An 18123-nucleotide genomic window follows, 5' to 3' on the forward strand; every position below is an offset into this window, starting at 1 on the left:
TGATTCTCTCGTCTCCACAGCAATGAAACAAGACTTGCTTCTTTTTGCCGCGCCTGAATTTACCATGACCTGGTACTTTATATTCTCTCAAACTCTGCGTTGCCTGTTTTGGTTTCATTCTGTTTTCAAAACTTGATGAATAATGCATAATCCTTTATTTGTGTACTGTATCTTTTGATAATCTTTGGCCCTATACTTTTTTTTAGCTGTGATTATAATTTGTTTGTGATGAAGAGTAGAATTGCCATTTTGGGCATACGATGATCTTTATGAAGGCTGCGTCTTAACTGTTTTAGTGTGAGTTCCACCTGTTCGTACAATTTCCTCAACCAGTATAGTAATGTCAATCGACGTTTGTTTATTTGATGTTTCTTTTTCTTTTTATTTTTTTCTGGGTTCTATGATAAAAAGAAATATGTTCACGTAACACTGAAAAGAATTTATCTTCATTGTCCCTTGTTGGGGTGCCATTGCATTCTTCAACTATAGAGTATCTGTACAAAGTGAAACATGTAAACTAGGAAAAGATTCAAAATTTTCTACCATACATGAACAGTACAGAAGAAGAAGATGATGATGTAGAATAAGAGGAGAATGTGGGTGGAAAGTAATGGCATGTACATTTCATATTGTGCACTGCATTTGTAAGTTGGATGTCGAATTTGGTGCAAAATATGCAGTACCTTCCTCGTGATAAGTCATCTTCCTTGTCATCTTCATCGTCATCCGAAGTCTCATCTTCAATGTCTGCTATCGCCTCAAATTTTCCATCATACCTTACATAACTGAATGCATAACTTGGAAATATAAGCCCTATAAATTGGTCCACGTGCTTGTTACACTGATCCCTCCATTGTTTGCAGAACGCAAGAGGTGCAATGACTAATGCTGCCCCAAACCCATATCCCAAACCAGTGAGTATGAATTGCCAATCAAATTCTGTTATAATTGAACTACTCAATACCTCCTCTGCTACTGGTGGGGAAACCTCACAGGCTGTGTTCAAAGGTAACCCACATAGGCCTGTGTTTCCTATGTAGCTTTCTTCAGTAAATGTTTGTAATTGAGGGCCCGAGGGGATTCTTCCAAATAGCTTATTGTAGGACAAATTCAAGAACGAAAGGAATGTCAAACTTGCTAGCTCATCTGGTATCATTCCTGTCAGCTGGTTTCTTGAAAGGTCAAGTGATCCGAGCCCTGTTAAGTTTCCTATTGATTTTGGAATTGTTCCTGTGAGACTATTGTGTGATAAGTTGAGAACGTAAAGTGAATTGAGTTGTCCTACTGCTTCAGGAATCTCCCCTCGAAAATTATTGACCGAGAAATCAATCGATGTGAAGATAGTCAAAATCTTGACAAGCTCCAACTCCAGTCCTTTGATGGTTACTGTCACTGTGTCCTGGTAATATAAATTGGCCAGTTTCAGATAGTTAAAGCCTATGTGGCCTGACCCATCACTTTCCTGCATCATTCTTCTCCAACTTGAGAAGCAGGATGAATTCAGATACTCAACGAAGTTGTTAGAAGCTATATCGATGATTTGAAGATTTGGCCAGCTCTGGTTTACCTCAGGACATGTGATACCTCCATGAAATTTGTTGGAGCGCAAGACAAGAACACGCAAGCTAGATGATGTTTGTAACATGCATGGGAATGCATCATAAATATTGTTGTTTCCAACATTCATGACTTCTAAAGATGTGCATTTGGCCAAGGATACTGGAATTTTCCCTTCCAAATTGTTCCTGCTGAGGTCTAGAGTTTTTAGGCCACAACTGATAGAAAAACTATCAGGGATATCACCACTAATGTTGTTTCTACCAAGATTCAGTACTCCAAGACTCTTGTTATTTCTTAAGAGACAGGGTGGTATACTACCACTCAGTAAGTTGCCAGATAGGTCAAGAACTTGAAGGTTACTTGCACTACAAAGGGATGTAGGAACCAACCCAGTAATGCTATTATTTGCCAATGACAAAAAAGAAGCAAAGCGAGTGAAATTGCCAATATCATCTGGGATAGGTTGTTGAAAGCTATTACTCGAGTAATCTACATATATAACTGATTTTGAGGGAGTTGGAATCTCACCATGGAGTTGGTTTGAGTGCAAGTCTAGCATGTAAAGCGTACTCGGCATATTGTATGGCATTTGTAGACCAACCAGATTATTGTAAGAAAGATTCAAATGCGTGAGTCGTCCATTTCCAATTTCCCAAATCCAATTAGGTATTTCTTCCGCTAATAAGATTATTTGATAGGTCCAAAAAAGTCAATTTTGTTTGGTTCCTCAGATCAGGAAAGTTTTTCAGCTTACAGGAGGCCAAATTTAACCTGGATAGACTTGAATTTGTGGTTCTTACTTCAACTGTCAAGTTGTTGTAACCAAGCTCCAGCCTTGCAAGATTAGGAATCGTTCGAATCATTTCCAGCTGTATGGTGCCACTGAAGGAGTTGAAAGAAAGTGATAGGACATTAAGCATTTCAAGGTTAAAAAATGACATGGGAATGGGACCTTCCAACATGTTACTGCTCAAATCTAGTGTATCGAGGTTGGAGGACTTCGTGGTGGAAAATTCTTGGATTTGATCACTAAATTGGTTATTAGAGAGCTGAAGTTTCTGCAGTGAAGGGAGACTGAAGAGAGCCGAGGGAATGCTACCATTGAGTGAATTGAAACCCAAATTTATAAATGTCAGATTTGTGAGACCTTCAAAATGCCTGGAAGAAATCGATCCCATGAGTTTATTATAACTGAGGTCTATGTATTCAAGTTTCTTGGACATTTGAAATGGCGGGATGGAACCGGTGAACGAGTTGAACGAGAAATCCACATTAACCAGTTCTGTTAAGTTTGTTATTGTGGATGGAATCGGTCCAATAAAATTGCAATTAGACAGGACTAGCATGGACAACATTCTAAGATTGCCTATGGAATCTGGTAATGTACCTGAAAAGTTAGTGTAGCTGAGAATTATAGTCCTAAAAGATCCAATCTGAGGAAACTGGGGTATGGTGCCCTTGAGTAACACATTGTTTGATAGATCAAGACTCTGTAGAGTGGATAGCCGGAAGGTCATCTCGGGAAAGGAACCACGCAAAGAGCAAGAGCTGAGACTCAAGGTGGACAAATTTGAGAACTTTGTGAGAGTATCTGGAACTGTTGATGACAAATTGTTCCTGTCAAGACGTAGAACTGAAAGAAAACGAAGCTGTGAAAGAGAATCCAAGGGACCTGAGAGACCACAGTTCCGCAAGCTTAAATTTCTTAAATCGGGTAAAGATGAAGACAAAGCCTGAAACCAATCGCTTGCTGAAGCTGAAATCATGACACCGTCAAGATTGAGTTCTATAAGGGAAGTGAGATTTTGAACAAGCATCGTCAAATTTGGATTCTTGAGTGTTAAGGGATGAAGAAAGTCTGGAAAGACGTTGGAGAGATCGAGACTGACCAAGCTCTTTAATGTGGATAATTCAATGGGAATCTGTCCGCCAAAACCAGCATTTGACAGATTCAAGAATACCAAGTTAGTGAGATTCTGAATCCCTTTTGGAATCTGACTATTGTTGAACCTGTTGCGTGCCAAATTTAGCTTCTCTAGATTTTTAAGACTGAAAAGACTCGAGTTCTCGATACCACCTGAAATTGACTCACCATCGAGCTCTAAACTTATCACATGTCCTGTGCTATCACAATCTACCCCATCCCATTTGCAGCAATCTACATTCTGGTTCCAATTCACCAGCCTTCTTGAAATTGTGGAGTTGTAAACAAGGCTGCTGTTCAAATGCAACAGCAATGTTTTTTGATAATTCAAACACTGACCAGAAACCCAAGAAACCGACAGAATTCGGAATAAGAACAACAACAGAACCCATGGAAGGAGTAGAGTTCTCATTAGACCGAGTACTCCGACACACCCTTGAGCCTATCAAGTAAACAATATGTAAAATTACTGCCCATCAACTTCAACTCTCTAACCTTGCAGGATTCAAGCCAAAAAAACAATTCATTCACGGCTACGAAATAGAGGAGACTTGGGATCAAGGGATGCAGGAAACTAAGAAGAAAATAAAGGAGGAGAGTGGTCAACAAAGAGCTGTTTTATTTTCTTATAATATATGAGTTTCGACAAATACTTTCCACGCGTTTTTGGTCTCCCACTCTGTATTTTGTGGGCTGGATTGACTTTGGCGGCACATTCGTACGTGACAGAGAATAAAATAAAGACTTTTCCATTTTTATTTGATTATATGTTTGGTGGGGTTGGATTTTAATTGCAATCTTCTTGTCTTTATTGAACACAGACAAATACGAACGTATGTATCACAAAAACTCTTTTGACATTATCTCAATTATAAATTTTGTTAAATTGATTTTCGCTCCGATCTGATTTATTTAACATCAAATATGAGTTGGATCGACCCGTCTCCAAAGAAACTGAATTTATATATTCTATTTTATTAAAGTTGAGGATATGATAATAACCATCTAGGAAGGACATCAACTTTTTTTTCCAATTATATGATACTAATATTATACTTTTGTTTTTTGTTTCTGTTTATTTTTATTTTTATTTTTTATTTCAAAAATTCAAATATCAATTTAGTCTCTTTATAATTTATAAAATTCCACGTTAGTCCATCGATAATGATAAAAAAAACTGTACACACACGCGATGTCGTGTGTGCAGAGTAACTAGTATATATTATTTCCAGTGTCTTCCAAATATTATGAAAATTATCAGTACGAATAGTGATTTCATATCTTCTATAAATATACACGAAAATACTTTTTTTAAGGGGGGAAAAAACAAAAAAACAAAACAAAACAAACGGAGTTATCATTAGGGGTGTCAAAATGTGACACGACCGTCAACCCGACACGACCCAACACGAAAAAAATCAGGTTCGGGTTGGGGTTTTTCGGGTTCGAGTTGGGTGGATTCGGGTTAGTGCCATGTTAGGCGGGTTTCGGGTTGGGTCGCGGGTTGACCCGCAAATTTTTTTTTTTTTGAAAATATTACCTATATTTTTATATATTGTATGTTTGAACAAAATTTATTGTATATTTATATGATAAATTTTCATCATTTAATATTTATTTTGCATATTTTTATTTTTTTAACAATTTTTTATTTGATTTGGTAAATATACTTTTAATTTTCTACTATTAAACTTTCAAATTTAAATCGAAAATTTTGTTATTACGTGTTTAAATTAAAATATTATTATTTTTTTATTTTTTTGAATTTTTTTCATTAATTTTTTTCAAAAAATTTAAAAAAATAAATAAAATTCGGGTTAGGCGGGTTAGACGGGTTGAGTCGGGTTATACGGGTTCGTGTTCGGGTTGGGGGTTTTCGGGTTGCTTCGGGTTCGGATTGGGTTCGGGTTGAAGAAAAATAAAAAAATTTCGCAGGGTTGACCCTGAAACCCGACCCAACCCAACCCACCTGATTGACACCCCTAGTTATCATCAATTAAAAGCGTGATTACCGTGTTTGGTCTACTACCACGGACAAAGGTAGCCCACAATCCAAGTTGCATTTGAAATCAGAAGTATGAATGCACATATCCTTTGTATTAGAATCAATAACATATATTGGCTCAATAATCGAATTTTATCTAGAGCCGCAAGCAAAAAAATTGCATTTAAAAAAAAAAACCTTGTTTATTCCAAAAAAGAAAAATCAATAACATTTGACCATTTTGAAGATTAACACGTGTGTTACAAGTTTAAATCACAGTGAAAAACTAAATAAGAGTTAGCTCCAAGTCTGTATAATTAATTACCTCTAAATATATTTAATTTAGTAATATAATTTATTTATCATATAATAATAAATGAAAATGACAATATTTAATTTAGTAATATAATTTAATTATTAAAATGTTACCATTATGATTCACCAACTAATCATACTTTTAATCAATAAAAAAATAAATAATATTATTTATCGACTATTATTCTACATCCTATTTAGAGGTGGATACGGTACGGTATACCGTACCGAACTACAGTACCGTATATCGTACCGAAAATATTGGTATGGAATTTTTCCATACCGATACCGATACCGAAAATTCGGTATACCGCACATTCGGTATACCGAATTTTCGGTATGGAAAAAGTTCATACCGCTACCGTATCGACACCGAAAATTTTGTCGGTATACCGAAAACATTTTCGGTATACCGAACTTAAATTTTAAAAAAAAAATAATAAAAAATTATTTTCGGTATATACCGAAATACCGAAAAAAAATATTCCATACCGATACCGATACCGAAAATTTCGGTACGGTATCGAAATGTTCGGTATACCGATTTTTTCGGTAAGTTCGGTATTTTTTTCGGTACGGTTTTTCGGTATTTCGGTATTTTTTCCCACCCCTAATCCTATTCGTATACTTTAATGATCACAACATTATTCATTTTATTCAATTTAATCAACTCAACTAATCGAAACTGGATAGAATTATTTTTTTGATTAGTTTGGTCCAAATCAAAGTGGTAAGCATTTGAAAATCATTGACAATATTACGTAACCCAGCAATTTAAATTTCTTTCGGGTGGGAATCTTTGTTTATTTTTCTTTTTTAATAAAATTAATTGTAATTAAGTCCAGAAAAGGAAAAAGAAAAGGGAAACATAGGAGAAATTTCCTATGGCTTTCCTAACCTACTTTTCTAGGATTGGTCGATTTTAAAACGTAAATATTTTACCTTAATTTTGGTCTTTTCGCCTTCTTTTATAATGTAAAAAAAAAAAAAAACTACAACCAATGTAAATGCATTCCTTAAAAAAATTCAAATATATATATTTTTTCATATTATGTCCTGACACCTAATTGATTAGCACAGAAGTGAATATAGTAGATGAACAAAATATGACTGCATCATAATATCGGAAATGTTATATCTCCATCATTTCTCGTCGTTATATTTCAAATGGATTATATTCTTACTTTATTTCATTCAAGCGTATCAATAGGCTCTTCGAGTTCCAATGTAATGCAATAATATCACTATGTAATATATGCCGAAACTAAATATTTTTTATGTAATTAATGAAAACATATATTATTTATCAAGTTTTTTTCTAAATAAAAAAGACGAAAAAACATTTTCAAATGGAGATATAGACCATAGTAAATAACTTGAGAAAAATCCCCCAAAAAATAAAGGTATGAAAATTAGCATCAGTTAATTATTAAATTGGGCCCTCCGATGATCCAATTTTGTCCAAGCGTGTGATTATTGTTATGACCAAAGAGGTCTTCCAATTTCTACCTTTTTTATTGTTTTGTGCTGTTGATATTTCCTTGTAACTAATTGGTCTCGGTTGGTCTTCCGCCGCTCATTCTTTGTCCAAAGCCAATCTTCTTGTTTCGTACATGTTGAAACTTCCAAATTCTAACATGGATTTGGGCCGATAGGTAAGGGACTTAATTTTTATGTATAATTTTCAAAGTAGTGGTGTTCTAAAAGACGCTAACCTAAGTTGTTAGCAGGTCACACATCACCCCGATTTTTAGAAAATCGGTTGCTCTAGGTGGTGTTGAAACATAGATGACTCAAAACCTGCCTAGGCGATTAACAAACTTTCTAGGTAGTTTGATTTTTTAAAAAAATATTTTAAAATATTATTAATTTTTTTAAAAAATAATGGTTGAAATATTTTAACAATAAATCATCATCATTATATATCTAAATATCAACAAAATTAAGAAAAAATAAAATACAACTAACAATAATTTAATAGGAAAATTAATAAATAAATATTAGCATATAATAACAAGATTGAAATTAAGGAATGAATTTATATTTAATTTATTTCTCATTCTTTGCAATACCTATAATAGGAAATATTACATTTCAATATTTTCATTAATCTCGTCATCGTTATATCACAAATTGGATTATATTCCTACTTTATTCCATTCAATCTTACCGGTCTAGGCTCTTCGAATTTCAAAATCGCACCTGAGATTTTCTTGGCATGAGTCGAATTTGTCAAAATTAGATTCCCTTAAAACTAGCAATGAATTTTCCCAAACACACAACATATAAATTTTGTAATGTTTAGAAGCCATGATAATGTATGTACACTGTAGTACCTAAAAAATTAGAACGTATAAAATATTAATGTGATTATAAATTTATAATTGCCTAAAATTTTCTATTTCCTAACTAATTTTTATATAAATAATACATAAAAAAATCTAAGATTGAATAGTCATTTTAATTCACATAATCCATCATTTTGTCACTGAACATTTTAATTCACACACACACACACACAGATATATATATATATATATATATATATATATATATATATATATATGTATATAATTCATCATTTTATTTCACCAACAATCAAGATAACAATCCATCTTAAAAAACATCAAGTTCTTAAAAGAAATATTAAAATATTTCTTTAGGGTTTATTCATATTTTTTTTTCAATTTTAATTTGTATAATATTTATTTAAGATATTTCCAACAAGATTGGCATTTCATCGCATGAAAATAAGAGAACTATAGAAAGAAGATATAATAGATTTATAATACACATTCAACCAGACAAGCCAAAGAATTTTGAAATTATTGTTGACCACCTTAGTATTTCGATTTTTTTTCCCCAGATTTGGCTTTGGGCTGTTTAATATTTTTTCTAGCCGAAAAAACTTAACAACGCAGTTTTATAACATATATATATAATAATATTTGGCCCGGAAGTAATGACTTCATCATATTGGGCTCAGGCCCGACCATGTAAAAAATAATGTCAAATGCTAAATATTATTTAGGTAATTAATGAATAGGTGTATCATTTACAAAGTTTTTCTTTTTTAAATAAAAACGAAGAAACCTTTTCAAATGAAGATATAGATCATAGTAAACAACTAGAGAAAAATCCCCCAAAAAATAAGTGCATGAAAATTAGCATCACATAATTATTATATTGGTCCTCCGATCCAAATCTTGTCAAAAATATTGTGATAACAAAAGAGGTCTTCCGCCACTCATTCTTTGTCTAAACCCAATCTTCTTGTTTCGTACGTGTCGAAACTTCCAAATTCTGACAAGGATTTTGGCCGATATTCAAGGGACTTTAATATTTATGTATAATTTTTCAAGAAATGGGCCCCCTCGAAATTTCCCAGTCCTAAGCTGTCATATGCTTATAGACTTGCAATATTGCAACCTCATCTATCAAATAGGTGAAGTGTGCCAGAGTTAAACAAAATCCTAACAAGAAATCAGGCATACGCAAACTATCTCCAAAAAGAAAAAAATTTGAGAATATTTTTGGAAAACTACAACTGAAAATTTAGTTGACAACTTCAAAGGATTCTCTATTTTACAAACATCAGCTTTAGAAAGCGTTCCACTCGTTTGTTCCACCTTTTCCTCCATTGTATGCAGAATGCAAGAAGCGCCATGACTAATGTTAATCCGAAAACATAACCAGAGATGAACATGATTTTCCAATCAAATTCTGTTATAATCGAACCACTTAATACCTCCTCTTCTACTGGTGGGGAAACCTCACAGGCTGTGTTCAAAGGGAACCCACATAAGCCCGTGTTTCCTATGTAGCTTTCTTCGGTAAATGTTTGTAATTGAGGGCCCGAGGGGATTCTTCCAAATAGCTTATTGTAGGACAAATTCAGGAAAGAAAGGAATGTGAGACTTGCTAGCTCCTCTGGTAATAGGTATCATTCATGTCAACTGGTTTCTTGAAAGGTCAAGTGATCCAAGCCCTGTTAAGTTTCCTACTGATTTTGGAATTGATTCTGTGTGACTATTGTGTGATAAGTTGAGAACGTAAAGTGAATTGAATTGTCCTAAATCTTTGGGAAACGCCCCTTCAAAATTGTTGCTAGAGAAATCAATCGATGTGAAGATGGTCAAAATCTTGACGAGCTCCAACTCTAGTCCTTCGATGGTTACTGTCACTGTGTCCTGGTAGTATAAGTTGGCCAGTTCCAGATAATTGAAGCTAATGTGGTCCAATCCATCACTTTCCTGCCTCATTCTTTTCCAACTTGAGAAATAGTTTGAATTCAGACACTCACCGAAGTTGTTTGAAGCTATATCGATGATTTGAATATTTGACCAGCTTTGATTGGACTCAGGACATGTGATATCTCCATGAAATCTGTTGGAACGCAAGACAAGAACGCGCAAGCTGGATGAAGTTTGTAACATGCATGGGAACCCGTCATAAATGTTGTTGCTTCCGACATTCAAGACTTGTAAAGATTTGCAATTGGCCAAGGACATTGGAATTTTCCCTTCCAAATTGTTCCTACTGAGGTCTAAAGTTTGTAGGCCACAAATGATGGGAAAGTTGTCGGGAATATCACCATTCACCGCTGATGTTGTTTTTACCAAGATTCAATATCCCAAGTCTCTCGTTATTTCTTAAAAGACAGGGTGGTATACTACCACTCAATGAGTTGCCAGAAAGGTCAAGAACTTCAAGGTAATTTGCATGACAAAGAGATGCAGGAATTGCTCCGGTATGGCTATTATTTGCCAGAGATAAAAACAAAAGATAGGGAACGAAATCGCCAATATCATGTGGAATTGGCTCTTGAAATCTATTACTCGAGTAATCAACATATATAGAATACTCGGAGGGAATTGGAAACTCACCATGAAGTTGGTTTGAATGCAAGTCTAGCATGGAGAGTGAACTTGGCATAATGTATGGCCTTTGCAGTCCAACCAGAAAATTGCAAGACAAATTCAAATGCAAAAGTTGCCCACTTCCAATTTCCCAAATCCAACTAGGTATTTCTCCACTAATATGATTATTTGACAGGTCCAAAAAAGTCAACATTGTTTGGTTTCTCAGATCAGGAAAATTGTTCAGCTTACAAGACGCCAAACTTAACATAGTAAGTTTGAGAAATCGGGACAGAGTTGAATTTGTGGTTTCAACTTCAACTGTCAAGTTGTTGTAAGCAAGCTCCAATCTTGCAAGATTGGGAAGCTTTTGCATCATTTCCAGCTGTATGGTGCCATTGAAGGAGTTGAAGGAAAGTGAGAGAACCTTAAGCATTTCAAAGTCAAAAAATGACATGGGAATGGAACCTTCCAGTAGGTTACTGCTCAACTCTAGGGTATCCAGGTTTGAGGAATTCACGGTGGAAAATTCTTGGATGTGGCCACTAAATTGGTTGTTCGAGAGCTGAAGTTTCTGTAGTGAATGGAGACTAAAGAGAGACGAGGGAACGTTCCCTCTGAGCGAATTATAACCCAAATTTATAATTGTTAGATTTGCGAGACCTTTAAAATGCCTGGAAGAAATGGATCCCACGAGTTTATTATAACTGAGGTCTATGTAATTAAGTTTCTTGGACATTCGAAATGGTGGGATCACACCGGTGAATGAATTGAATGAAAAATCGACATTAACCAGTTCTTTTAAGTTGGTTATTGCCGATGGAATAGGTCCAGTGAAACTGCAATTAGACAGGATTGATATGGACAACATTCTAAGATTGCAAATGGAATCTGGAAATGAACCCGATAAATTAGTGTAGCTGAGTATTATAGTCCTGAAAGATCCAACATGAGGAAACTGGGGTATGGTACCCTTCAGAGCCATATTGTTTGATATATCGAGATTCTGTAGAGTTGGTACCTGGAAGATCATATCTGGAAGAGAACCACTCAGAGAACAAGAATTGAGACTCAAGGTGGTCAAGTTTGAGAACTTTGTGAAAGTGTCTGGAACTACTGATGACAGATTGTTTCTGTCAAGTCGTAGAACTGAAAGAAAACGAAGTTCTGAAATAGAATCCATGGAACCTGATAGACCACAATCCCGCAAGCTTAAATATCTTAAATTGGGTAAAGATGAAGATATAATTGGGGACCAATCACCTGGAGAATCTGAAATTTTAACACCATCAAGATTGAGTTCTATGAGATAAGTGAGATTTTGAACAAGCATCATGAAATTTGGATTCTCCAGTGTCAGGGGATGGAGAAAGTCTCGAAAAAGGGTGAGAGATCAAGACTGACCAAGCTCCTTGACGTGGATAGCTCCATGGGAATCAGTCCACCAAAACCAGCATTTGACAGATTCAAGAATGCCAAATTGGTGAGATTCTGAATCCCTTTTGGAATAATCTCACTATTGTTGAACATGTTGAATGCCAAATTTAGCTTTTCAATATGTATAAGACTGAAAAGACTCGAATCCTCGATCCCACCTGAAATTGACTCACCATCGAGCTCCAAACTTATCACATGTCCTTTGCTATCACAAGCTACCCCATCCCATTTGCAGCAGTCCACATTCTGATTCCAGTTCACCAACCTTCTTGAAATTGTGGAGTTGTAAACAAGGCTGCTATTCAACTGCAACAACAATGATCTTTGATCATCCAAACAATGACCAAAAACCCGAGAGACCGACAGGATTCGGAACAAAAACATCAAAATAATCCATGGACAAACTAGAATTTTCATTGGATAGAGTTCACACAAACGCCCTTACATGAGCATATCAAGTGAAAAAGCTGGTAGAATTATAATCTGTCAAATTCACAGTTCTTGCCTTATTGGATCCAAGCCAAGAGCAGCACACTTTTTGGTAAGAAATAGAGGAGACTTGGGACTTCCAAAAGACAATAAGGTACGAAGAAAAACATGACTGAGGAATACAGAGTATGTGCGAATTCTACTTACCAAAAGGGTCCACTAAATTCTAACAGGAAATTGTCACTGAATTTAATGTATTCATTTGGAGTCTTCCGTCCAATTTGTGCGTTTACTCAAGAGTCAAAGTCACTCTAATTATTTCACACTCATTTCCAGTCAACAGCTTCGCACACACCCTAACACTTGATTATTATATTGGGGCCTCTGATCCAATTTTGTCAAAGAAAGTGTGGTTATTGTTATGACCAGAGAGGTCTTTCAATTTGTGCTGTGAATATTTATTTCCTTGTAGCTTTGTCTCGGTTAGTCTTCCGCCACTCATTCTTTGTCCAAAGCCAATCATGTTCTTGTTTCACATCTATATTGCCCAAAAACTATGTATTGTTTGTATTAATTGCATGAGCATCGGTGGAAAAAGTATATAAAATTTAAAGTCAAATTTGAGTTATTGAATTAGTAGAAGTCAATGTATTGCTAATTCATTTAATTGATGTATTTATTTATTTGAACTCATTAAACACATGAGCATTACATTAGTGTTTTTATTTTTTAATAGAAAATTGCAACATAAGAAACTTTTAAAATAATGTTACGTAAAAATTGAATATATATTTGATAATAAAAATATATTAGAGAAACAATATTTTCTTGATACATAAGTCTTAGAAAAAGAACTTTGAAAATAATATTACGTAAAAATTGAATAGATATTTGATAATAAAAATAAATTAGGGAAGTAACATTTTTTTGATATATAATTCTTAGAAAAAATATTAAAAGAATAGATTTTTGAATAAAAAATATATTTTTATTTAAAAATATTAAAAAACATTTAAAAAATATATATTTATCTATTATCTTTATAAAAATGTAAAAAGAATGACAAAATTTAATTTTTCATTGTAAATTTTTTACAATCTGTTAAATTATGTATTGTTAGATTAATTGTATGAAAATTTTCAACACAATTTTTTGGAAATCTAATAACAACGATAGGTAAAAAAGGAATATATGTTTGATAATAAAAATACATTTTTTTATCTATATCTATATAAAAGTGTGGATCATGGCCCTGTTTTTTCAATTGTCAAAAGATAAAAATGAACTTCTTATCAATGCTGATAAGATCGGTTAGAGGGGATAATCGTTGAGCTACAATAGCTCGGTTCTTGAAATATTGTACACTGATGAATTAAATCGAGTTTGATTTTTAAACCAAGCGGAAGACACTCAAAATAATCTTTCATAGAAACTGATTAAACATTTTGTAAAGCATTTAAAATATATGCAAGTTGAATGTGTAAAAATATTTTAGTTGAAGCATTTTATCAAACACTTGATATGCAATATTTTGGTATTTGAAGAACACATAAAATGCTACAGCAATGCATCTTTAAAATAATGGAAATGATAAGTAAATGCAATAAACAGATAGGCACGAATTTGTTTATGGACGTTCGGAGATTAACAACTCCTACGTCACCCCTTCTTCCCCTTGGGAAGAATCCACTAGAAGACTTTGATTTATAAAACACCTTGTACAAACCCATTTCAGCTTAGGACTTATCTCTTGCCTAATTGAAACTCCTAGCAGACTCTTGATTGTAGGCCGCAATCTCACAATCCGCATAATGTTTAACGTCTCTTATGTCAAGACAAAAAACACAATATTTAATGTCTTTGTGTGAAGACTCACTCATCTAATATTTGAAGTTCAACTCTCTTTTATATGTGTGAGTGATTGTGTGTAGGAATTTATCATTTAAAGTGTACATCTCAAATCTATCCTCACACAAGGGCTTGTGCTCTCAAGTAGCAGATTTCTTCATGCTAACTGCCCATGCTTTGAATCTCCTTCAAAGGCTCTTGTTTGATCTCCAATATGTTGTATTTTATAGGCCCAACAATGATATATACGTTAGGCACAATAATATGACTGTTTGGAAAGTTTCTGTACTGTTTCTGGAATTGCAATGGTCAAATTCGCCTTGCTGGATATTCTCCTGAGCCTAAACTGGTCAACTTTGGTCAACTGATCAACCGGTCAGCAGTTCAATCTGGCCAATAACTCAACCGGTCAACATCTCAATCGGATCAGCAGCTCAATCTGATCAGAAGTTCAACTGGTTAGCAGTTCAATCTGCTCAACAGTTCAACCGGTCAGCAGCTCAACTAGTCAGTAGTTGAACTTGTCAACGGTTGGTCAGCGGTTCAACTGGTGTACTGAAATCATCCTTGTTGATTTCAGTTTGTGTAGAACCAGTAGTTTTATCGTCATTTATCATCTTAAGCTTCGATTCAAACTTTGCATTCTGAAGATGATTTGTAGATCATCATCTTATCTTTCCAACGCATACTGAATCGCTTCATTCTAATAATTGAGCTGAGAGAAATGGCTAAAATACCGCAACTGATCATACCCAAATGATTGCTGTTTTCGTGCAATCAGTTTGGTCATTTAGTGAATGGTTTGACCTAGATAACATCCGATTCTGCCCAAATGACTTGATATACGACTTGTTCCAATTGAGTTTTCTGATCAGTCAAGTTGGCGGATTGTCATTTGAATCAATCAGTTGAGAGATATCATCGAAAAACCAAAGCTCGCCAGAAATTCAGTTTGGCTAAATTCAGCTTCAATTTGCGAACATGAAATGTTCTAACAAATGCAAATACAAAAACTCAATAAAGATATATATGTAAAATTCTAATTGTTGCAAGGACAAAAATGAAATATTGTTAGGATCGGGAAAGAGTTTAGAAGGGGGGGTGAATGAACTCATTCAAATTTTTGCTTTTAAATTGGTTTTCAACCGCTTTGAGGCAGTTGAAAATTTTTCTCAAACTATTAGAAATATGAACCACTGTAAAGTGCGGAAAACGGTTCAAGATTTCTAATGATAGCTTAAAACTGTTGGCAAACTTATCAACAAAATGTAGTGTGAAAAGTAAGTGCTCGCAAGAAGTAATGACACAAGGTTTTTATGGATGTTCGGAGATGAAAACTTCTACGTCACCCCTTCTTCCTCTTCAGGAAGGATTCCACTAAAAGACTTCGGCTTTACAAAAACTCTTTGCAACAGCCCACTTCAATCAGGACTTATTACACTGCCTATTTTAAAACTCTTAGTGATCACTTTACAATTCTGGATTTTAAGAACACTCAGTTCACCAGACACCACAACTTAATCAAATAACCAAGAGGTTACTGATGTAAATAAAACATTTTTGTAGCACGAAGATGATCCTTGAATGATCAGATATCTTTCTGTTCAGTGCGTGTTGATTGAGCGATGAAGTGTGTAAGCTTCGAGTGCGCTCTGAATCTTTAAGGTATGAAAGCTTATGATGATTTCACTGTTGTGAGTTTGATAATGTATCACGTTGTCTGTCTCTGTCTATGCTTGCATACTTCCTTCTCTGTTAATATAGACGATTATCTCAACGGTCAGAATAAGTAACGTTAACCTGTAACAGAGGGAAGCTGTGTCACTATCAGCTACAACCGAATTAAATGTTCTTCAGAGAGCATTTAATGTTCTCTTTGCTAGCATGACCTTGAATCCCGTTCTTTGAAGAGTTGCTTTAGAGTTACCGTTTATGGCAAATGCTTTTATCCTCAGACCTTTGTAAGACATAAATGATCTTTCTTTTCTGGGGTAGTTATAAATGCAGATCATTCTTGGGACTGATGTAGAAACTGGCTGACTTTGAAGCGGTGCAAAACATTGAATGTTCTGAACCGATCAGAGAATGTCTTTCATTAAGTGAGCAATTAATATCTCTCTTAAAGATATCTTCGAATCAGCCGGTTTGGGAAGTCCTTCAAAGTTCGAGCTTCTTTAAGGGAAGTCCTTCAAAGTTCGAGCTTCTTTTACTTCAAACGGTTGAATTATAAGCGGTCTGTAATACAAACGGTCAGGCTTCTTTACTTTTAACCGGTTGCGAAACAAGATGTCCTTTGTTTAACCGGTTAGATTCCTTTTGCTATAGCCGGTTTAGAAGCTGTCCGATTGCTGAGCTAGGCGGTAGAGCTGATTCATGTTACACAGAAAATATGCAGCTGTTTCTTGAAACAGTGAAGTGTTGTCTTGATTTCGTCGATCACCAAAATTCTTGGGTAATAATAATTCCTTGACAAATATCAAAATTTTATATTTCCCATTATGAACATGCATAAACTTAAACATTTTCTTATCATCATCATCATCAATATATTCATATCCATCATAAATATATATGTATTCATTTCGTTGAATTCAGATCGTTGATTGTGACTTTCGTATTCGTATTGGGGTCGATGGATCCATCTACATGTAACCACAATACTGGGCGGCAGGGACATCAGCGACAATCTCACCCGTCAACTGAGCCTTGGCCTTACGTATTAACATATCATCGTATCATCGTATTACTCACAATCCCTTCACATCCTTTAACATTTCATATTTCCATCACTTTATAAAAGCATGCATATAAATATCATTTTTCCTTTAAACCAAGCATGCAACACATCTTTTAATATCAACATTTTATCATAAAAATCCAAAAACATTTAAGATAAAAATTTTTAGCATATAAAATAGCATTCAGAGTACTGCCATGACGTTTACTATTTTCTAGGTGTAAAATAATTGTTTTACCCCTAGACGTAAATTTTCTCATTTTTGACTTTTTTTTATTTTCATTGACTCTAGACCATCTCAAATAATTATTTAAGCTTAAATTAAATTTCTCATATTTTTATTTAGCTTAAATTCGAGGCTTTATATTTATTCTTTATTTATTAATTCGTAGTGTGTTTTAATCCCGAATTAATTTGAAAATTTATATAAAAATCCCAAATTTGAAACTTAGACATTTAATTACTTAATTTACCCTTGTGACCCATGGACCACCCTCGTGGACCCACGGTTCATGCCTTAGACGTGAAGACCCTAAATTCGAACCAAAAACCCTAGTTTCGAACCGTGAGCTAAAACCCATGAGCCAACTCCCGGTTTCCATGAGCCATGCCCGAGCTACCTTGAGCAAACCCCTGACCAGACCCTCTAGGAACCCTCTTGGACCCACTGGACCAACCCTAGCCCGCTGCAGCCCTATATGCGAAGGACCCGAGCTGTGCGCCTAGAAGAACCAACTAGGACTCTTTGATTATTCCTGGTAGGACCCTAACCACCTAGACAGCCCCTGACCCAGCCCCTCGTGAACCCTCTCAGGACCCTACAGACCTAGCCTAGCCCTTGTCCCCAGTCGCGAATCCCTCACGCTGCAGCTACTATCGGGTGGCTTGGGGAAGAGTCCTTGTGCGCTTGGACTCTTCCCTAGCCATCTAACTCGAGTCCTAGCGTGGCTAGGACTCCACTACTGACCCAAAAATGCCCCAACTCAGCCCTGGTTGAGCCACAGCCGAGCCATGCATGGTTAACCCTTCA

The 18123-nt window shown here is 35.0% G+C and overlaps 1 protein-coding gene and 1 pseudogene across 1 annotated transcript; both read right to left on the reverse strand.

The window, feature by feature from the left end:
• Positions 1-430: 430 nt before the first annotated feature.
• On the reverse strand, positions 431-4230 carry LOC142505069 (receptor-like protein 7). The gene is given in 2 exon segments (XM_075617886.1): positions 431-2233; positions 2235-4230. Coding segments are annotated over 2 exon segments (3366 nt in total). The 5' UTR covers positions 3897-4230; the 3' UTR covers positions 431-529.
• A 4982-nt stretch (positions 4231-9212) lies between these two features.
• Positions 9213-13039, reverse strand: LOC142505895 (receptor-like protein 7; annotated as a pseudogene).
• Between the last annotated feature and the right edge of the window lie 5084 nt (positions 13040-18123).

Source organism: Primulina tabacum, chromosome 10, assembly GCF_025594145.1.
Source record: "Primulina tabacum isolate GXHZ01 chromosome 10, ASM2559414v2, whole genome shotgun sequence".
Taxonomy (NCBI): Eukaryota; Viridiplantae; Streptophyta; class Magnoliopsida; order Lamiales; family Gesneriaceae; genus Primulina; species Primulina tabacum.